The sequence below is a fragment of the Sarcophilus harrisii genome, chromosome 2, assembly GCF_902635505.1.
Source record: "Sarcophilus harrisii chromosome 2, mSarHar1.11, whole genome shotgun sequence".
In the NCBI taxonomy this organism is placed as follows: domain Eukaryota; kingdom Metazoa; phylum Chordata; class Mammalia; order Dasyuromorphia; family Dasyuridae; genus Sarcophilus; species Sarcophilus harrisii.
The window spans coordinates 569,839,884-569,862,710 of NC_045427.1; the positions used below are offsets into that span (position 1 = coordinate 569,839,884).

At 34.6% G+C, this 22,827-nt stretch overlaps 2 protein-coding genes across 3 annotated transcripts in view; one reads left to right on the forward strand and one right to left on the reverse strand.

The window, feature by feature from the left end:
- Positions 1–8,713, reverse strand: part of NRAP (nebulin related anchoring protein) — an 81,740-nt gene extending 73,027 nt beyond the window's left edge. For both annotated transcript variants that reach the window (XM_031955871.1, XM_012540998.3), the window contains exons 1-4: positions 8,417–8,713; positions 7,980–8,074; positions 6,920–7,007; positions 2,200–2,304 (exon numbers count right to left, since the gene is read on the reverse strand). In XM_031955871.1, coding sequence (XP_031811731.1) covers positions 2,200–2,304; positions 6,920–7,007; positions 7,980–8,074; positions 8,417–8,488 — 360 coding nt within the window. In that variant the 5' untranslated portion in view covers positions 8,489–8,713. The remainder of the gene's footprint in view (positions 1–2,199; positions 2,305–6,919; positions 7,008–7,979; positions 8,075–8,416) is intronic.
- An 8,609-nt stretch (positions 8,714–17,322) lies between these two features.
- The window catches only part of CASP7 (caspase 7), a 55,507-nt gene continuing 50,002 nt past the window's right edge, over positions 17,323–22,827 (forward strand). The window contains exons 1-3 of the mRNA XM_031949359.1: positions 17,323–17,350; positions 17,693–17,984; positions 22,296–22,377. Coding sequence (XP_031805219.1) covers positions 17,323–17,350; positions 17,693–17,984; positions 22,296–22,377 — 402 coding nt within the window. The remainder of the gene's footprint in view (positions 17,351–17,692; positions 17,985–22,295; positions 22,378–22,827) is intronic.

A 22,827-nucleotide genomic window follows, 5' to 3' on the forward strand; every position in this document is an offset into this window, starting at 1 on the left:
ACACCTAAGTGCAGAGTTTTTTAAAAAATCAAATAAACTCTTTTTTTCCTCTTTCTACTTAACTGGCTCACTTGTTCATTTTGTCAATACATGGATGTGAGAGGCCATGGTATGGCAGCTGGTGAGCTGACACAGAAGGCAGCAAGATCGAGTTCTGTCTCTGATACACATTAGCTGACTGGTTGTTATAGATGAGTTGCCAATATATCACATGCCATAGTGGAAGGAATTTCCATAATGGAGATTGAAGTTTTTTCAAGGAAATCTATACATAAACAAGCACATGTTCTATAGATTTGCTAAACAAAATCTCACACAGTCTAATCAATAAACATTCATTAAGTGCCTACTGCCTACCAGGCATTGTATTAAGTGTAAAGGATACAAAAGGAGTAAAAAGATAGATTTTTTTCAATTGTAGATAGTTGTTTTTTAAAAATATTACTAAATTCATAGTTCTCTTTTCAATGTGAAATTCCTTAATGAAGAGATAATAATTAGCGCTATTTTCATGTGAGGGATTCTGCAACAATGATTGATATTATTGCCATGGCAGTGGATACATTTTTTAAAAAAAAGCAAACTGCTATAATGATAACTAAAATCTGACTATAAGCCCATATAAATCATCAGCATTTTTACATATCACCAACAAAACGCTGCAAGAAGTGATAGTGAAATATACTCCAATTAAAATAACTATAGACAATATAAAATATCTGGAAGTATGCCTGTTAAGACAAACCCAGGAACTACATAAACATAATTACAAGACACTTTTTATATAAATAAGATCAGATTTAAATAATTGGATAAAATGTTAATTGTTCATAAGTGACCAGAGCCAGTAATAAAAAATGACAATTATGCTTATATTAAGCTATTTATGCAATGCCACCCTAATTAAGCTACCAAAAATTATTTTATTGAGCTGGAAAAAATAATAATGAAATTCACTTGGAAGAACTATGGGTCAAGAATATCAAAGAAATTAAAGAAAAAAAAGAAAATTTAGCAGTACCAGATCTCAAACTATATTATAAGACAGTAGTAATTAGCAAAATTATCTGGGACTGGTTAAGAAATAGAAAGGTAGATCAGTAGAACAGAGTAGATATATAGTATACAGTAATAAATGATTATAGTAACCTTGTATTTGACAAATGTGAAGTTTTAAGCTTTGGGGATAAGAATTCACTATTTGGTTTTATATATATATATATAAATATATATGACATGTATATAAATAGAAAGAAGTCTGGCAGAAATTGAGTGTAGACCAATATTTTGTTATATAGACCATTTACTAAGATATGGTCAAAAGGGATATATGACCTAGATATAAAGGTAGCTATAAGAAAATTAGAAGAACCTAGAACATATTACCTAATAGACCTATGTACAGGTGAAGAATTTATGAATAAACACAAAATACAGAATATTGTGAGATATAAAATGTATAATTTTGATTATCATACAAATAAAACCAATGTAGCCAAGATTAGAAAAGCAGAAAATTGAGAGAAAATTTTATAGTAGGTATAAAGAGATACAAAACTGTGTATATACCCTTTGACCCAGGTATTCCTCTATTAGGTTTACCAAGGTGATCAATGTAAAAAGGGAAAAAACCTTATATATTCTGAAATATTTATAGCTGTTCTCTTTGTTGTAGCAAAGAATTAGAAATTTAGAGAATGCCTGTAAGTTGGGAAATGCTAAACAAAGTATGGTAAATGATTGTGGTGGAATAATGTTGTGCTTTAAGAAATAAAGAGGAGATTGATTTTAGAAAAGCCTGGAAAGAATTGCATGAAATACTAATGTGCAATAAGCAGAACCAAGAAAACATTGTATACGCTAACAGCAATATTGTTTTTAAAAATTGTGCACAACTAAGTTATTCTGAGTATAATAAATATTCAAATCCACTACAAAGGACCTATGAAGGAAGATGGTATTCATCTCCACAAGAAAAAAAAAACTGTTAAATAGAAGTATGCATAGTATGCTTTTGCCTGTACCCATGTGTATATGTGCATTTGTGTGTGAAATGCACACCTTCTCTAAAGTGAGATAAGAAGGGAGAGAAACAGTTCAAAATCTGCAACAAAAATTAATTTAATTAAATATTTTTTTTAAAAAACTAGCATTTAATAGCATATCTCTTTCCAAGCTCTCTCATCTCTATTATCTTACCTCATTGGCCATTTCTGGCATTTTATGTGCTCCTGTCTCATCTTTGGATTTCATGTCCCAGTGAAAAACAGATTTAAACTGTTCTCCATCTTTTCCATACTTAATCTAATTGTTGTCAGAAAAGTTCCCAAGAGAAAGACAAAAATTCATTAGTTTATAGCCAAAGTTACAGAGTCATAGTAAGAACATTCATTCCACAAACATTAAGCATGTATTATATTCAAAATATCATTCTAGGTTCTGGGGGAGACAAAAAGATGAATAAGGCATGATCCAGTGTAGTAAGAAGAAGAATGCAAATAAAATAATACAGATTAAAATAAAGTACAGGCTGGGGGGGAAGAGGGGCAAAAAGTATTAGGAGATTTATAAGACCACTTTCTGCTATTGGAATTTGGGAAGGCGTCAAGAAGTAAATGACTGGGCTAGATTTCATTTAAATGATGATATCTTTTACTTTAGAGGAAATATTTCTAGGATCCATAATTTCATTGGCTGGGTTGCCTTATCACAAATAAACTTCACAAGTCCTCTTTAACATAGGGGACAACTTTCATGAATTCATCTTGAAAAATTCAGCACTTTGTGACCAGCTTTCTGGTGCCCTTAAGACTTAACTAATCAAGTCCATGAACTTCAGATTATATGGCTCATCTGCAGGCACGTGGAATCTAAAACTTTTTCTGCTTAGAAAGGCTTTAAGTAGAACTTGACAGAATTTGTATTCCAAGCCCTTTGAGAACCCAGGGTTACCTCCAAATAATAACAAAAAAGAAATAAAAAGAAATCCTGAACCTTCCCAGTCAACACTGTTTGAGCACTGTTTGTGTAAAAGAATCCTAAGTGAAATTATAATCTAAGAAAAATTCATCCAATTTCTGGATTGGGATTAGTATTACTTCTGATACCATTAGGATACTATTTTAAGGAGTTCCAATATTTTTCAAGACCTAGAAGGACAGAAAGATACTAATATGCATTCTCTATCTGAAAACACATGATTACGGAGACCAAAGCATTAATTTTGAATTAATTTGAATAAAATAAATTCTAGTCCTGTTCAGAGCAGATTTTTTCACTGTTCATTTACATAATATAAATTTATCAACAGAATTCACCTGTCTTATCCTAAAAACTTTTTAGCAGAATACAAAACATTAGTGTTAAAGATATTTCAAGGAAGGAGAAATATTCCTAAATGCTAAATTGGGGCAATTTCATTAAGACCCATCTTAAATCACAAAGGGGAAAGTAGATTTTAATATCCTTCTTAAAATGTAAACTTAGCCCCTTGATCAGAGAAAATTAAGCAAGTTGTGGGTGAATATGATGAATTTAGAGTAAGGGCAGGGAGAATTACATTAACTGATACAAAATAAAGAATATAGAACGAGGGTAACAATACCCACAATTTCTGCAATGGTATAGATGAAAAAAATAACAACTCCTACAATAAAACTTTTAAAACTTAATACTGTGGGATTATAATGACTAAGCTTGGCCCCAAAGAAGAAAAATGAGAAGTCACTTCCTCCACTTTTTTGCAGAGGTGTGAAATCATGAGTGAAGAACTGAGCATACAATTTCAAACTTTTTCAATGGCTAGTTAGTTTTACTTAATTGCTGTTTTTCTTTTTAATTCTTTGTTATAAGGAATGGCTTTTTGGGAAGAAAGAGAGTAATGTAATTAATGTAATGATTAAAAGACTAAAAGGTCAATAAAAATTATGGTTTTGAAACTATACTTGTACCTACCAACTAGATTTAAGGAGAAAATTCTTTTCCTGTAAATATTTATTTAAAAAATAAAACAAAGAAAGAAAATGAGGGGATTTTTACAGAATGACTTATAAGGTCTTTATCACCTTTAACATTCTATGACTTTAAACACCATTACAGAAAAAAAAAAAATATAAACCTGGCTTCAATCATAACAGGAATTGACAAACCTTCCCACAACTGCTAATACTCTCTTACATCAACAAAATCTTTCAAAACTTAGACTATATTTTGTCCCAAGGTGCAGAAAAATCTAAATATTCAGACACTCTAAAGGAACGGATTTGCTGGAAATGTGTTTATTTGTTTTTCTCATAGTAAAGGAGGGAAAGTGATCTCAGCAGCCAATTGTTTAGTTTACACCAACCTCTTCTGAGGTTCTCAGATTGCAGTCTGTGAGTAGAAATAGAATCTGTAGTAATTTCTGTCCCATTCCAGTACAGTCTGTCATATACCATTAAAAGAAAGTGAACCCATCCCAATTTTAGAATATAGCAAATAATGCATGATTTTTTTTGCAGACCATGATGGAGAATTGAATTGTCTATGCCATTGAGCAAGAAACAAATATATTGTTAACCTCATTTTTCCCTACCCTGGGAAATATGAACGATAAAAAATAATAAGATGACTTTAAAAATATATCTCTCATTTTTTTTAAAGTATACATTGCAAAATGTTATAGCTAACTTTATTACTAGGATTTTTGTGTTTTTTGATGATTAAGTTCATAATAAGAAAAAAATTAAAAATTAAAAAGATGCTAAAATGCACAAAGATGAAATTTTTGAAATTTTAAAATATTAATGGTAAAAATGGCATGTTGACTATAAAGATGCATCTCCAACTTTTAAAAAATTGTAAAGCACTATATGTCATGGAGATTGATTTATTTTTTTCAACTAGATATTTGGGCATCCTATCACTATTCCAAATTCTGTCTTATGTAGCTATGCTTAAAAATCAACAGTCAAATCTCAGACATAGCAAGGCTATTTTTTTTTCATAAGCCTTTGTGTAAAATGTTCTATAATGTCAAAATCCTCAATTGAGAAATAAATGACACAGAATAACTCATAAGACTATTTTGAAACACTTTATAATAGGGTGCTATGCTATTCCAGTTGGGCAGACCAGGAAATCGTAGTAACCTTTCTATAATGCCCTACTTACAAAAAGAATAGGTGGAATTCATGTTAATTAAATAAGGCCCAAGGTAATATCTGGAAGGAATCCAGAGCAAGCCCTTACCCACTATATTCTACTTTTCTACAATTTTTCTATTTTACCCACAATTTTCCCTGTTTGGGAAGTAGGAGGAAAAACAGTTAAATATCATCAAGTAATAAGTTATTTAAAAGCAGCTAAGTGATTCAGTGAGTAAAGCACTTAGCCTGGAGTCAGGAAGATCTGAATTCAAATTTGGCCTCAACCACTCATTAGCTATTTATTCCTGAGCAAATCACTTAACCTCTCCTTAATTTCATCTACTAGAGAAAGAAATGGCAAATCTTTCCAGAAGCTTTGACAAGAAAACCATATGGACAGTGTGGTCCACAGGGTCATGAAGACACAGACACAACTGAACAACAACAGTTCATTATTTAGGAAAAGGGGAAATAAATTTTATTTTTTAGCTATAATAATAATTAGAATAATGATATCTAAGTGCCTTAAGATTTTCAAAATACTTTATATGGAACATCTCAATTGATCCTCACAACAATCTCATGAGGGAGATACTATTATTGATCCTAGACTCTTCATTCTAATGCCTTCCTTCTGTTAATTATTTCCTATATATATTGAATGCACTTGGCTTCATATATATTTGTTTGCATGTGGTCTCCTCCATTAGATTGTAAGCTTCTTGAGGACAGAGACTGACTTTTGACTCTTTCTCTATCCCCAGAACTTTGCACAGTGCCTTACATAATAGGCATTTAATAAATGTTTATTGATTAATTGACTCCATTTTACAAATAAACTGAGGATCAAAAATATTAAAAAGACTTTCCCAGAATCACACTAGTAAGTACTCAAATTGTGGACATTTTCTATAAAGAATTGTGAAGGCTTTCAGAGATCACTAAGTTCAATATTCTCGTTAGAGATAGGGAAATCAATGCTGAGAAAGGCATAATAATTAAACTAGGTTTGCATAGCTCATTAATGAGAGATCTTGGATTATAATGAAAAGATATCAACTCTGGAACCAATATTTCCACTCCACTCTGTAGCACCGTTATTAACTGCTTTTTTTAAGTGTTTTTTTTTTTTTAATTCACTCAGGTATAAGTATTGTCTACTAGCATGTCACCCTGGAGTACATAATAAGTACTTAATGGATGTTTGTTGATTGACTGAAAAAAAATCATTCTAGCCACGGAACAGAGATGGAAGATCTCAAACTTTTCTAACTTGAGTTCTGAATACAGAGTTAGACCTTCAACATAGCTAATAATTTTCAGGCTGGAGAATTACAGATTTAAAATTATCTGAATGATCTCCCCAAATGCAAGTAAAAACATACATATGCACACATTATACACATACACAATCTCACTGATGAGAAGAAAAATCTAACTATATGTCCTTTGTTCAATTCAATAACCAATTCCATTTATTAAGCACTCCAGTATGCTCACTACACTGAATAAGATCATTATCAAATTAGGTAGATGAATATGAAACTAATTAAATCAATTATGTTGTATAGAATCTTAAGCCATATGTATTCTTTATTGCTCATTAGATAAGCACACTGAATAGTTGGGGGAAAGAGAAATACTAATAAATAGATTCAGGAAATATACAAATATGTTAGTGTGGAGAATAGATATGAGATCCAGTCTAGAGAAAGGTTCTCAAACACAGCATCTATTTACATACAAAGGTAATTTTTTTCAATAATTTCTAAACAAAGAATCAAATTACTTACCTCACTACCTACTTCTGACTGCTTTTTCAAATTTATATTTAATGGACTCCTATACACACTAGTGAATGTGTTGTTCTTGGGGTTATGTCTATAAAACACAAAAGAAATACAAAAGAAAGTTAGAAAAGTCCTAATCTCTCAGCAAATTTCCTTGGCTCAACACTATTTGATCATGAAGAATCTAAATGTACATACAGTACCTGTCTGAGGTGATAAATGTAGTATCTAGAAGTTAAATTAATTGTATTTTATATATTATACATTTTATATATAATTATGTAATTATTAATTTAGGCTTTGATTTTAGAATTTTAGAAACTTTGAAATAGAAAGTACAAAAGGAATAATTTCATACACACAACTCCTCCATTTTATAGATGAGGAAACTGAAGCCCAAAGTGAAATAACAATAAGGAACTGGACAGGGTAGCATTCCAACCCAGATCTCTCAAATCCAAGTCCAGCACTTTTTATGCACTACATTCTCACATGTCCTATTTTTTTAAACTCTATTTAGTAATGAATAGCCATTACAAAATGAAAACTTTGGTGGGGAGGGAATTTTTTTTTTCCCAAAACCCTAGTCCTCATATTTTATGGCCATTAAATGAGTTTGCCCATTTCTACAGATTAAGGAGTCACATTTCCACAGACTTAAGAGTCACATTTATAATTAGAAGGGACTTAAGATGTTGATCATCTGGTCCAAACCTTTCATTTGAAATGAGAAAATCAACACCTAGGAACATTAAATGATATGGTCAAGGTCACACAAATAAGTTTCCAAGCTAAGGGGCGATGCTGCTCTTTATCTGGTTAATTTGTTTTCCCAAATATTTAAACACAGGTTCTCCTTTAGTGCAAGTTACACTTAGTCTACATCCCGACATGTATTCCAGGTTATATTTAGGAGAATATTTTTTTGAAAGACTATGCTTTTCTTTAGAACTGGTACCATTTCTTTAAGTGATTTCTTAGCAATTCTCAAAAAAAAAAAAAATTCAAAAGGATGTTTAAAAAAGGAAGGGGGTGAGCAGAGAGGAGAAAGCCACAAACTTACGCATAACAATAAGGCTTCTTCTGGTGACTCACAAAATTATTGACACTTAGCATCATCTTGCAGACCTCACAGTGAAAACAAGCTTTGTGCCATGTCTAGAGAAACCATACAGAAAAGAGAAAGGGAGATTCCATAATTTCCAAATACTCAGCTATGACCAAGAGTAAGATACAGTTATTAAGTTTCAGTCATCCTGGAATTTGAGTAAGAGAGAAGGTTAAAAAACACAGTTATCATAATTAAGTTAAAAGATTAGCATCTTTTCTTTCAAGATGATAAAGACAAATTATGTTTCCCCCTTGGAAACAAACACAAGTGAAGAAGATGGGGATATCCACCTGCTTCAAAATGCATAAGAGTTTTTGCTCAGGTGAAAAAAAAAATAAATTTCACAGCCCCGAGTTTTCCTCAAAGACCAAAGAAATATATCTACTAACCTGATCTATACAGTTGATCTTTTCAGCAGGATAAACCCCGTACCCACACCGAGAACAAGCCTGAACGTTCATCTTAGCGTAACAAAGTAACAAGCGAGGAATCCAAGGATAGCTCCTTCAAACATCCAACTCCACTCTACACCCAGACCCCTTGTTCAATCTCCTTGTTGTCCTTGGTGGTCACCAGTCTGTGTTAACCTTCTCTATCCAACTACCTCCTTTGCTTTCTTGACTTTCTGGTGTGAAATCAGCAGCTGGAAGGCTTATAAAGCTGCCACTTACTCAGAGGGTCTATTTTGGCGCTTCTGTCAACAAGCATGCTGGGGGAAGGGATAGTAGAGGCATTTCTAGCTGACATGGTTCTCTAAATAGAAAAGTGAACTCACGAATGGCATCATGCCTGTCTGGATGACTAGATCCTGGGAGGTGACCATTCTGCATTCACCCCTGATTGTTTAATGCTAGCTGTGATCATTAGCTAAGAAAAGAGCTTTTAAAGAGGTAACACCCTATCTTCATAAGACCATCAGGAAAGAAAAGTTACTCCTATATCTATTCCCAGAGTGGACACTTCCGATATAGTAAATAACTCACTGGGGCAGAAACACAAAGCTAAAAGGGCACATGAATGCTGGCTTTATCACTGAATATTTTTGCTCTATAACGGAGGTCGAATAGAGTAGGGGTGAAGTTGTAGAGAGTGATACAATTAACATCGTGAGTTTGAATCCTACTTCTGACAACTGTTGGTGTCTTCATAAATCCGTCATTTTCCTTTCTGAGCTTTTGGCTCTTCATCTATTAAATAGGGATTATGATGCTCTAGCATCTCACAGGGTTGTGTTGAGGCTCAAATGAGATAAGATATGCAAAGTGCTTTGTCAGCCTTAACATACTATATAAAATGCCAAGTATCATCAGGGTTTCTGTGTCTTAAATTCACCCTCCTTCAGAAATATGAAAACCAGCATAATTGTTGTGTTTAGAATGTAAGCTTCTTGAAGACAGATTTAGTTTGGGTTTGTTGTTGGAGTTTTTGTTCCATTTGTTTGTTTGTTTTCTCTTTGGAATCTTAAGAATCATCAGAGTGCCTAAACATAAGAAGCCTGTTATACATGTTTATTGAACTAAATTGAAATAAACATAGTCGATTAAAGATTTGTTTTAAATCATCACTAATTCTATTTTTAAAACCTCTTATTAATTGGAGACATGACCTAAGATGGACTTAATGTCATTATTAGAGTAAAAACATATTTAAATTACAATTTACTTTTAAAAAATTCTTGATATTTTTTATTTCACTTTTCCTCTATCCTCTCCCTGAAAGCCATTCTTTAGAAGAAATAAAAAAAATTGTCAAAACTAAAAAATATATCAATGTGATTCAACTTTAAATATAGCATTCCACATCTATAGTCTTCTATCTCTAGGAAAAAAGTACTTTTACAACTCCTCTTTAGGAGTGTTTGTTCATTTAATTTTTCCATATTAAGTTTTTATTTTTGTTGCTGTTTTTCTTTCTATTTAAATTATTAGTCACTGTGTAAATTGATTTCTTGGTTCTGCTTATTTAACTTCCCATTATTTTATTTTCATCCTTTTTTTTAAACAGCACTGTAATGTTCAATAGTGTACCAAATTTTGTTTAGTCATTCTGCAATTGGTGGGCTTTTACTTTCTTCCCAATTCTTTGATACTATAAAAAGTGTTGCTATAAATATTTTGGGTTCTTTAAGACATTATTTTGTATCATTGACTTACTTGGGATCTCTAGGTGAATGGATATTTTAGTCATTTTCTTAGTATAATTTCAAATAGCTTTGCAGAATGATTGGACCAATTCCCAGCTCCAATATGCCAATTTTTTTCATTAGTATACCTAGTATTTTGCCACACCTTCTGCATCAACATTGACTATTACCATATTTTTGTCTTTTCTGTCAATTTTCTGGGTATAAGGCAAAGAACCACAAATTGTTTTGAATTTCTCTTAAATGCACCCCTGGTTTGCAATCATCTTTAAAATAATTAATACCATGAAGTTTTCTTTTGAGAACCATTTGTACATATCTTTTGACAGGCTTTTGTTATTGTATTTCTTCAATAAGAACCTTCTCAGGAAAACCTGACACAAAGATATTTTTTCTTTGTTTATCCACCACTTCCTTTATTAACTTGGTTGCCTGATTTTTGTTCATGCAACAGCTCTTTTCACTGCCATGTAACTGAAATTTAACTTGTTACGTTCATTCTTGCCTCTCTAGTTATACCAATGAAAAGTACTTGATCTGGTTCTGGTTCCTTTTTAATTTTTCATTTCTTATGATGTGAGTGTTAATATTTAGTTCATGAATCCACTCTAACCTTATATCTTAAAAGATGTTGGTCTAAATTTAAGTTATGCCAAAAATGATTTGTTTTCCAATGATTTTTAATAAATAAGAGGTTCACAAAACAATTTATATTCTTCTTTTAATTGAACAGTGGCTCACTGACTTCAATTCCTTCTAATCCTTTCTTATCTAGTCAATTCCACTAATATTTTTTAAAAAAATAAAATAGGTTTGATAATTATTGTTTAATAATATAGTTTGAATGTGCATACTCTTTAATCCAGCAGTGTTTCTACTGGGCCTATATCCCAGAGATCTTAAAGGAAGGAAAGGGACCCACATGTGCAAAAATGTTTGTGGCACTCCTTTTCATAGTGGCAAGAAATTGGAAACTGAGTGGATGCCCATCAGTTGGAGAATAGCTGAATAAGTTATGGTATATGAATGTTATGGAATATTGTTGTTCTATAAGAAACAATCAGAAGGATAATTTTAGAGCAGCATGGAGAGATTTACATGAATTGATGCTAACTGAAATGAGCAGAACCAGAAAAACATTGTACATGGCAATATCAATGTTATATGATGATCAATTCTGATGGAAGTGACTCTTTTCAACAATGAGGTGATTCAGGCCAGTTCCAATGGTCTTGTGATGAAGAGAGCCATCTGAACCCAGAGAGATACTGTGGGGACTGAATGTGGATCACAACATAACATTCTCACTCTTTTTGTTATTGTTGGGTATCTAACATGTTCCTAAAAAATAATCTCTGCCTTAAGAAAGATTCTAATGGGGGAGACATTAGATAATATTAGATAATAAGATAAATAAGAAATTATTAACAGAGGGAAAGCACTAGAATTAAAAGAGGCTGGAAAAGTCTTCCTATGAGAAGGAGGATTTTAGTTGTAACTTAAAAAAATTTCAAGGATACCAACAGATAAAATTGAAGAGAGAGAACATTTCAGTAACAAGGGACAGTTAGAGAAAATGCTGAAGCCAAGAGATGGAATATCTTGATTGTGGAACATCAAGGAGGTTGGTGCCCATGGATCAAAAAATACGTGAGCCAGAGTAAGTATAAGAAGATTGAAAAAGTAGAAAAGAGCTAGAATATAAAGGGATTTGCCTGCTAAAAAGAGGATTTTGTATTTGATCCTGAAGGTAATAAGGAGCCAATGGAGTTAATAGTCATAGATACAGTCATACCTGTGCTTTAGAAAGATTAGTTTCAGAACTGAATGAAGGAGGATTGAAGTAGGGAAAAACTTGAGACAAGCAGACCTAGCTGCAGACTGTTTCAATAATTGAAGCATGAAATAATGAGGACCTGTGCCAAAATAGTGTCAGTGTTTTAAAGTGTAACATCAAGAGATGTTACAAAGATAAAAATCTGTAGACCCTGGCAACAAATTGGACATGGGGGTGAAAAACAGTGAGCATGATTGCAAGTGTGCAGCATTGGGAGGATAATGTTATCCTCTGTAGTTATAGGGAAGGTATGGGGCGGGGAGGGTTTAGAAAGAAAGACAATGAATTATGTTTTGAACAAATTGAGTTTAAGATATCTACTGGACATCCAATTGGAGATGTCTGAAAAACAGTTGGAGATTCAAGATCAGAGATCAGTAGAACATTTGAGACACGGTGATAATTAAACCCATGGGTGCTGATGAGATTTATCAGCTAAAGTAGTATATAAAGGAAGAGAAGAAGAGGACCCAGAACAGAATGCCGTGTGACATCTATAGTTAGAGGGCATGATTGGGAAGTGGATCCAGCAAAGGAGACAGAAGGAAAGGGAAAACCAGAAGAGAGTGATGTCCCAGACACATAGAAAGAAAATGAGTATGTAACAAGGAGGAGAGAATGATCAATATTAACAAAGATTGCAGAGAAATTGAAGATAATGAAGATTGAGAAAATGACATTGGATATGGCAAACAGGAGATCACTAGTAATTTTAGAGAGAGTAGTTAGATGGAATAATATTGTCAAGCTGGATTATAAGGTGTTAAGAAAAGTAAGAGGAGAAAAAATGGAAGCTTTTATTGTCCAAGAAACATTTCCTAACTATGTTCAAAGGACTGTAAAACTGGGTCCAGCAGTATCATTACTGGGTCTGTATCCCAAAGAGATCATAAAAGAGGGAAGTAGACCCACATGTGCAAAAATATTTGTAGCAGCCTTTTTTTAATGGCAAGGAACTGGAAACTGAGGGGATACCCATCAATTGGGGAATGGATGAATAGGTACATGAATGTAATGGAATATAATTGTTCTATAAGAAATAATGAGCAGGTTGATCTCAGAAAATCCTAAAAAGACTTACATGAACTGATGCTGAATGAAGTGAGCTAAACTAAAAGAATATTGTACTCACTAACAGCAAGATTATATGATGATCAACTGTGATAAACTAGACTCTTCTCAGCAGTGTGGTAATTCAAGACAATTCCAATAGACTTGGGATGGAAAATGCCATCCACAAGCAGAAAGAGAACTATGGAGACTAAATGTGGATCAAAGCATAGTATTTTCACTTTTTTGTTTGTTTGTTTGCTTTTTCTTTCTCATGGTTCTTTCCCTTTTGGTCTGATTTCTCTTGTACAACATGATAAATATGGAAATATGTTTAAAACAACTGCACATATATAACCTATATTAGATTGCTTGCTGTCTTAGGGAGGGAAGAGGTAAGGGAGAGGGAGAGCAGGAAGAGAAGCAGGAGAAAAGGGAAAGAAAAAGGAGAAACTGGATAGAAGGGAGGGTATGAACACTATGAGAAAAGGATAATTAAAGGGGAAAGAGTGGTAGAAGGTAGAGAAGATAGAGTAGAATGAATTAAAAACAAAATACTACTAAGGAGGGATAGGGTGAAAGAGATCAAAAATATATACAGGGGAGAAAAAAGATGGAAGGAAATACAGAACTGGTAATCATAACTGTGAATGTGAATGGAATGAACTCTTCCATAAAACAGAAAAAAAATAGAGTAGATTAAAAAACAGAATCCTATAATATGCTGTTTACAAGAAAGACATTTGAAACAGAGAGATACAGACAGAGTAAAGGTAAAAGGCTGGAGCAGAATTTATTACACTTCACCTGAAGCATAAAAAATCAGGGATAGCAATTCTGATCTCAGATAAAGCAAAAGTAAAAATAAATCTAATTAAAAGAGATAAGGAAACTACATCTTGTTAAAAGGTACCATAAACAATGAAGTACTACTAACAATATATGCACCAAGTGGTAGAACATCTAAATTTTTAGAGAAGGTAGTAAGCCATTTACAAGAAGAAATAGACAGCAAAATTATATTAGTGGAGGGTCTCAACCTTCCCCTCTCAGAGTCAGATAAATCTAATCTCAAAAGAGTGGATCAAACAATAAATCACAGAAACAATCAATAATTTCATCCAAGACAATGACAATAAAGAAAAAACATACCCAAAACTATGGGATGCAACCAAAGCAGTTCTTAGGGGAAATTTTATATCTCTAAATAGTTAAATGAATAAAATACAGAAAGAGGATATCAATGAATTGGGCACACAACTAAAAAAGCTAGAAAAAGAATAAATTAAAACTCCCAATAAAATATCAAATTAGAAATTCTGAAACTCAAAGGAGAGATTAATAAAATTAAAACTAAGAAAACTAAGAAACTATTGCACTAATTTATAATACTAGGAATTGGTTTTATGAAAAAACCAACAAAATAGATAACCTCTGATTAATTTGATTAGAAAAAGGAAAGGGAAAAACCCTAATTATCAACATCAAAAATGAAAAGGGTGAACTTACCACTAATAAAAAGAAATTGAAACAATAATTAGGAGCTATTCTGCCCAACTGTATGCCAGCAAGTCTGACAATCTAATCAAATTGGATGAATATTTACAAAAAATATAAATTGCCCAGATTAACAGAAGAGGAAATAAATTACTTATAGTCCCATTTTAGAAAAGAGAAATTGAACAAGCCATAAATGAAGTCCCTAAGAAAAAATCACCAAGGCCAGTTGGATTTGCAAGTAAATTCTGCCAAACATTTAAAGAACAATTAATTTCAATACTATGTAAACTATTTGGGAAAACAGGTAAAGGATCCTGCCAAATTCCTTCTATGACCCAAAAATAGTACTGATACCTAAATCAGGTACTGATATCAAAACAGAAAAAAATTATAGACTAATCTCTCTAATGAATATTGATGCAAAAATTTTAAATAAGCTATTAGCAAAGGAATTACAACAGCTTATCAATAGGATAGTACATTATGACCAAGTAGGATTTATACAAGAAATGCAGAGCTGGTTCAATATCAGGAAAACTATTTTCCATAATCAACTATATTAATAACAAAACCAAAAAAAATCATATGATAATATGGAGAGAACATGGATGAATTCCCAAAAAAAGATTCCAATAAAATGAAAGGATGCCCATTATCACCACTATTATTCAACATTGTACTAGAAATCTTGGCTTTAGCGATAAGAAAAGAAAAAGAAATTAAAGGAATTCATAATAAGGGAATTAGAAGAGGAAATAAGGAAATAAAACTATTACTCTTTACAAATGGCATGATGATATAGTTAGAGAATCCTAAAAAAATCATCCAAAAACCTATTGGAAACAACTCATAGCTTTAGCAAAGTTGCAGGATATAAAATAAACCCACATAAATCATTAGCTTTTCTATATGTTACCAACAGAGTCCATCAGGAAGAGAAATTCCATTTAAAATTATACTGTAGACAAAATAAAATACTTGGAGGTCTACTTGCCAAGACAAACCCAAGAACTATATGAACACAACTACAAAATACTTCTCACACAAATAAAGTCAAATCTAAACAATTGGAAAAAATATCAATTGTTCATGGGTAGACTGAGCTAATATAATAAAAATGGCAATTCTGCCTAAATTGATCTACTTTTTCAGTGTCATACCAATCAAACTGCCAAAAAGTTATTTTACAGAACTAGAAAAAATAATAACAAAGTTCATCTGTAAGAATAAAAGGTCAAGAATATCAAGGAATTAATGAAAAAAATTACAAAAGACAGTGGCTTAGCAGTATCAAACATAAAACTACATTACAAAGCAGCAGTCATCGACTAAAAACCATTACATTGAATTCCCAATCCCTATATTTATGCCCACCTGCATTTTTGATTTCCTTCACAAGCTAATTGTACAATATTTCAGAGTCTGATTCTTTTTGTACAGCAAAATAATGGTTTGGTCATGTATACTTATTGTGTATCTAATTTATATTTTAATATATTTAACATCTACTGGTCATCCTGCCATCTGGGGGAAGGGGTTGGGGGTAAGAGGTGAAAAATTGGAACAAGAGGTTTGGCAATTGTTAATGCTGTAAAGTTACCCATACATATAACCTGTAAATAAAAGGCTATTAAAAAAACAAACAAACAAACAAACAAAGCAGCAGTCATCAAACCCATTTGATACAAGCTAAGAAACAGAGTTGTGGATCAGTGGAATAGATTAGATATGCTCAACATAATAATCTAAACCTATAAACCTATAATAATCTTTTAATTTTTTAGCTGAGGCAATTGAGATTAAGTGACTTGCCTTTGAACTCAGGTCCTCCTTACTTCAGAGCTGGTGCTCTATTCATTGCACCACCTAGCTGCCTCTTTGATAAATCCCCCCAAACTCCAGCTTTTGTGATAAGAACTCTATATTTGACAAAAACTGCTGAAAAACAATTATGTCAGAAACTGGACATAGACCTACATCTCACACCCATACCAAAATCAGATCAAAAATCAGATCTAGGCATAAAGGAGGATACCATAAACAAATTAGGAGAACAAGGGATAATTTACCTATCAGATCTTTGGAGAAGGGAGGAATCTATGACCAAAGAAGAACTAGAGAACATTATGAAAGGCAAAATGGACAATTTTGATTACATGAAATTAAAAAGGTTTTACACAAACAAAACCAACAGAAACAACATTTAAAAAAAAGTAAAAATCTGAGAATCTTTTTTTTACAGCCAGTGTTTCTGATAAAGGTCTCATGTCTAAAAAATATAAAGAACTGTGTCAAATTTATAAGAATATAAACCATTCCCCAATTGATAGTCAAAGGATATGAACAGACAATTTTCAGATGATGAAATTAAAGCTATCTAGTTACATGAAAAAATGCTCTAAATCATTATTGATTAGAGAAATTCAATTAAAACAACTGAGGTACCATCTCACATCTCTCCGACTGGCTAAAATAACAGGAAAAGATCATGACAAATGTTGGAGCAGACGTAAGAAAACTGGGATACTGATGTATTGTTGGTAGAGTTGTGAAATGATCCAATCATTCTGGTGAGTAATTTGGAGTTATGCCCGCAGGACTATAAAACTGTGCATATCCTTTGACCCAGCAGAGCCACTACAGGGTCTGTATTCCAAGGAAATGATAAAGAAAGGAAAAGGTCCTACGTATGCAAAAATGTTTGCAGCAGCTCTTTTTGTGATAGCGAAGAATTGGAAACTGAGTATATGGCCACCGATTGGGGAATGGCCGGACGAGGTGTGGTACATGAAGGTAATAGAATATTATTGTTCTATTTTATTAAAAAAAAAAAAAAAAAAGCGGAATAACAATCTGATTTTAGAAAGGCCTGGAAAGATTTAAACAAACGGATGCTGAGCAAAACAAGCAGAACCAGGAATACAGTGTACACAATAACAGTAAGAATGTGCGATGATCAACTAAGTAGGTCTTGGTTTTTTTCTTAGTGGTTCAGCGATCCAAGCTCTAGAATTCAAAGGTGGAAAATCCAGGGATTGGGACGCAGAGCTTCGCCTCTTCTGGGAATCCCGAGAAGCAGGGGGAAAACCTGGGTAATCGCAAAGCAAAGAAATCGGACTGACTCCGCCCAGTGAGCTGGGCCCAGGATCCGGAAAAACTCCCTCCCCGCGCGCACGGGATGTAGGCGGCGTTCAGAGCTCAGCAAACTTGGAGACCAGCGGCCCGCTCGCTCCGCCTTTTCGTCCCCGACCCCGGGCCAGGCACAGAAGGAACTGGCCCCGAGCGCCCTCGGAGAGCGGGGCTCCATCTCCCCGCCCCTCTATCCATTTTCGCTTTCGCGCCTCGGGCGCAATATAACCCGTGGCAGCGGAGAGGGATCTAGTGGCCGCGACTCCCTCCGCCTCCTCCGGGATCCACCGAGGACACGGTAATGCCGGCCGCGCCCCCGACTTTCTCTTCTCTCTGGGCTTGCTGCCTGTCGGACCCCGCACCCTCGCTGACTTCTCCAGTCCTGGGCCACTCGTCTGTCTGTACTCCGCTACCCCCTTCTATCTTAGCGGACGCCTGTTCTTCTCCTTCCTAGCCTTCTTTCCCTTTTCTGAGACTGTCCCGGTCTTTGGCTGAAAGGAGAGTTAGTCTTGTCCGATAAGAGTTAATGCTAGTTGATCGCCAGTGGGATATTTGTTAATCCCTGGAGGATATGGACTGTTATGGAATTGATTTTGCGACCCTCCTTGCTGGGAGATAGATCTTAATACATTTCTGATCAATTTTAAAATATAATCATCGCTGCCATTTACCGCAAGATTTTAAGACTTGCAGAGAAAGCACTTTCCACATATTATTACAGCCTCACAGCAACTCTGGGAGATTGGTGCTATCATTATCTTCGTTTTACAGCTAAGGAATGGGAATATTACCAAAGATTAAGTGATTGGACACGCGAATCCTAAGGGTCAGAAGCAGGATTCTAACTGGTGACAGGCTTGGGAATTTAGGGTTAGGGCTTGGGAAGGAGATTTAGTTAGTGGGGGTAGGAAGAGAGCGAGAGATCTTAGAACCTCGGAACGGGAAGGGATGTTAATGATAGATTCAGAACTAGGAAGAAGCTGGGACACCCCGTAGTCCAAATTCCTTATTTCTTAGAATGAGGAAATTCAAGCCCAAGAAATTGATTCGCCTTAAGTCAATTTCCATTCAGCCTTTATAGATTTAGAATCTTTGTCTTACAGCTGAGGAAGCTGACACTCAAAAGACCATAGGATTTTTAGAGTTAAATTTTAGACATGGACAATATGTTGGATTTAGGAATTAATATTGCCAGGAAGGGGCACCTACGTAGTACAGTGGATAAGGTACCTGGCCTGCAGTCTGGAAGCCCTGAGCTCAAACTAGCTGTGTGACCCTGAGCAAAACACTTAATTAACCCTCTTGCCTCAGTTCCCCTTCTGTAAATGGAGCTGCAGAAGGAAATGGCGAACTACTGCCTTATTTCTGCAAAGAGAATTTCAAATGGGATCATAAAAAGAGTCACATATGACTAGAAACTGAAAGAACAGCAATCTATCATTTAGTTTAGGTGTGACTTTGGCCAAATCACTAGGCCCGTTCCTTGGCCCTCAATATCTCATCTGTAAAATGAGGGGGTTGAACTACATAGTCTCTGAGAACCCTTGCAGCTCTAAATCCTTTGATTTTAAACAGTCAACAAATATTGAAAATCTGCTGCTTTTTCTAGGCCAGGCACAGAGTTATGTGAATACAGAGAATGTATATGCAAACACACACACACACACACACACACATACACACACACACACACACACACACACACACACACACAATAGTCTCCTCTCTCAAGGAACTTAACTGACTGGCAGGGACAAGGGGAATGTAGGGGCAGGTATTTCTAGACCAGAGATTTCGTCTGCATAGGGAATTCCTGAATAAGGAGACTCTAAATGCAGCTGGCATCTTCTCTGAAATTTAGTTTTAAGAAAGTAGCTTAGTACATGAGAGGTTTAGTCCCTTCCCTGTGATCACATAGCATGTATAGATCAGAAATAGTACTTAAAACAGGTCTTCCTGTTTGTGAGGCTTGATCTAATGTACCATGCTTCCTTTGTATGCATGCATGCTGTACCTGCAGATGCACTTAGATGTATACACATGGTGTCTGACTCTTTGTGACTCTGGACCATATCTTTTAGTTTTTTAATACTGTCCATGGCAAAAATCTTGGGGGTTTGCCATCTCTTTCTCTAACGGTTACTTTTTTTATCAGAATTCTCCACTTTGAACTGTTCACTTAAATAACATATTTCATCATAACATATTTCCACCATATTTTCCTTCCATCACAAGGCAGTGATCCAGGAAGGGGGTGAGAGAGAGAAAGATGTACACACATGTATGTATATTTATATACACATATGTATTTATATGTACATAACGTGTATATGTGTGTGTGAGTGTTTGCATATATATGGTGTGGGCAGTTAGGCATTTTGGCAGCTGAGTGGAAGGATGAATTGGAGAAGGAAGAGATAATAGGTTATGAGACTTTGACATAGTTATGGTTAGAGATGACCAGGGCCTGAGCTAGGGGATAGAAGGGAGGGACATCACAGACATAAGATCCACCAAGATTTGGGAAACTAAAGATTGAGAATGAAAACATAAAGGAGTTAGATAATGTTGATTTATCACAGGAGATGGAGAAGAAATGGGCAGAATGAGAAGCACGAGAGAGGCTTAACATCTCCATTTACACAGGAGCTTAAGTATTGTGCCCAAGGTCACATAGGTGGCAGAGTCAGCATCCGTCCTGGGCTTCTAACTCCAAAGCTATTGGTTTTTTCCATTAATCTATTTTCTCTTGGGGTAAAGTGCTTTTCCCAAGGCTACATAACTTGGAACTCACCCCACAGTGACTTTGGCATGTTTGAGAACATAGGACCCACAGTGGATCCAAAATTACTCCCCCACCTCTCCCTTTGGGAAATTTGTGTACCTTTTTTATACAAAATTATTTTATAAAATGCTGTCAAAAGTGAAACAAACACTGGTTTGCTCTAATCTGCTTGAATAGTCATAGGCAGGACAAAGCGAAAGAATACACATTAATTTTTGTTAGAAACTACCCCTGCTCTTCTAGCTTTGCTTCTTTTTTTTCCCCTTCCTAGTATGGAAACTCAAGGAACTCACTAAAAATAATCTGTTTTGCATTCAATTTAATTGATGGGGGGAAAGGATTTATTAAGGAATTGAGGAAGTCCTTGATTTGGAAATAAGACATTGCAAAAAGGAAATTGTTGGTGGTTTTTACAACTAGTTTTCTTTTTTTAGGGTCATAGACTTGAGTAGGTCTTTGAGAAGTCATCCAGCCCAACTGCCTCATTTTACAGAACAGGAAAGCAGGGTTTGGGGGTTTGTTTTGTTTTTTGGTAAGGTAATTGGGGTCACACAGCTAGTAAGTGCTAAGTGTCTGAGGTAGTATTTGAACTTCTGACTTCTGCTGGTTGACGATCTATCCACTGCTGCCCTGAAAACAATGTTAAACATTTTACCTGAGGTCAAATCCTTTAACTTAAAAACCTGGTTTTGCCCACTGTACCACACTGCTTCCTAGTTTTATAGAATCTAAACTGGGTTCTCAAAGTCCATACCAGGCCAATACAAATTTTGGTAGATTCTTCCAGCCTACAGAGGTTCAAGCATGGGCACTACTGATGGCTGTGCGTTCATAGATATCATGTTCAGAAAAGCTTTATCATCAGAAGGTTCTCCTTTCCCACAATATGAAGCAAGGTGGAATTGGAATAAGATACGACTGAAATCTATATGAGTGGAGTCCCACACAGATGAAATCATAAATCTAGAAATGTTGGAGCATGTCTCATCTAAACAATAACTTAATTTTATGTAGCTGATCATCATTACATATGATTTTTATGTAATTATGACAAGTATCTGTTTTACCAAAAGGGAAACTGAGGCTTGGAAGTGATGGCATATGTCCAGAGTCATTCAGCTAGTAATTTAGAGACCCAAGCCTTAAACCCAGGTCTTTTGTATCCAAATACAACCAATCCCCTTTTAATTTATTAATTATTTCTTAAACGGTAGTTATTCATTAAAATTAATTACTGATTCATACATAAAAGCATTTTTATGTACATTATCTTATTTGAACCCTGAAATCACCCAATGAGGTAGACAGGGCAAGTACTATTTTTTTTTTTGGTATTTGTATACTGTATCACATTACCTCCTGGTTTTATGGAATCTAAACTGGATTCTCAAAGTTCATGCCAGGCCAATACAAATTTTGATCCACTTTCCTAATAGAAAGACAGCTACAGTCTCTTCTGATCTTTTTCTTCACTAACTTCTATTAGACTATTTTGCCCAAGAATCCAGGTTTTTCTTTGAAAATTCAGGAGCCTTCCTTCTAGAAGGAAACTCCTGGTAGATTGCAGGATTTTATCGGTGAGTCAATCCCCAAGAGTTCCATGGAACTTGTAGGTAGGGTAAGGTACACACGGCCCAGATGCCTCCTTTTACTGAGCATAAACACCTCCCAAAGAAGCCAGAGTCAGAATAGAAATCTAAGAATCTTCTCCCTGGGTAGGAGTAGTTTATAGTAGAAGTCATCCATTCAATTGTTCTGGGAACCTTTGGCTTCCTTTTCCTTCCTGTGGCAAATCCTGACTGTTTTTTTGTTTATTTTCCTCAGAGTTTATACTTTAAAGCCACTGGATTTCTTGAACCTGTATTCTTGGTCTTGGAACTTGTTCATTGCCTCACCTTCATTAAGGGTAAAAAAAAAATTGATTTTTTTAATCCCATGTGCCTAAACACATCTTAGTCCAATCCAACAAACATTTATTAAACATGAAACACCATGGAGAACCTATGATGGGTAATACAGTACACAGAGAGTTCCAGAGCTCTGGCTCAAGTCTACCTGTGTGATCTTGGAAAACCTCAGTTTCCTTTATAAAAAGGGGTTTCTCTAGATCAGGACTTCTTAAGCGTTTTCCACTCATGAACCATTTTTACCCAAGAAATTTTTACATGAGCCTGGGTATGTAGGTATAGAAATCAAACATTGACTGATAATAAATAATAATTAATTTCAGGAATCCCAAATTCAGTTACAAGACCCCATATGGGGTCTTGACATAGTTCAAGAAGCTGAGCTCTAGATGACCAAGAATAATAATTCTAGCTGTAATTCTATGATCCTTTTAAATAAGGATAGCTCT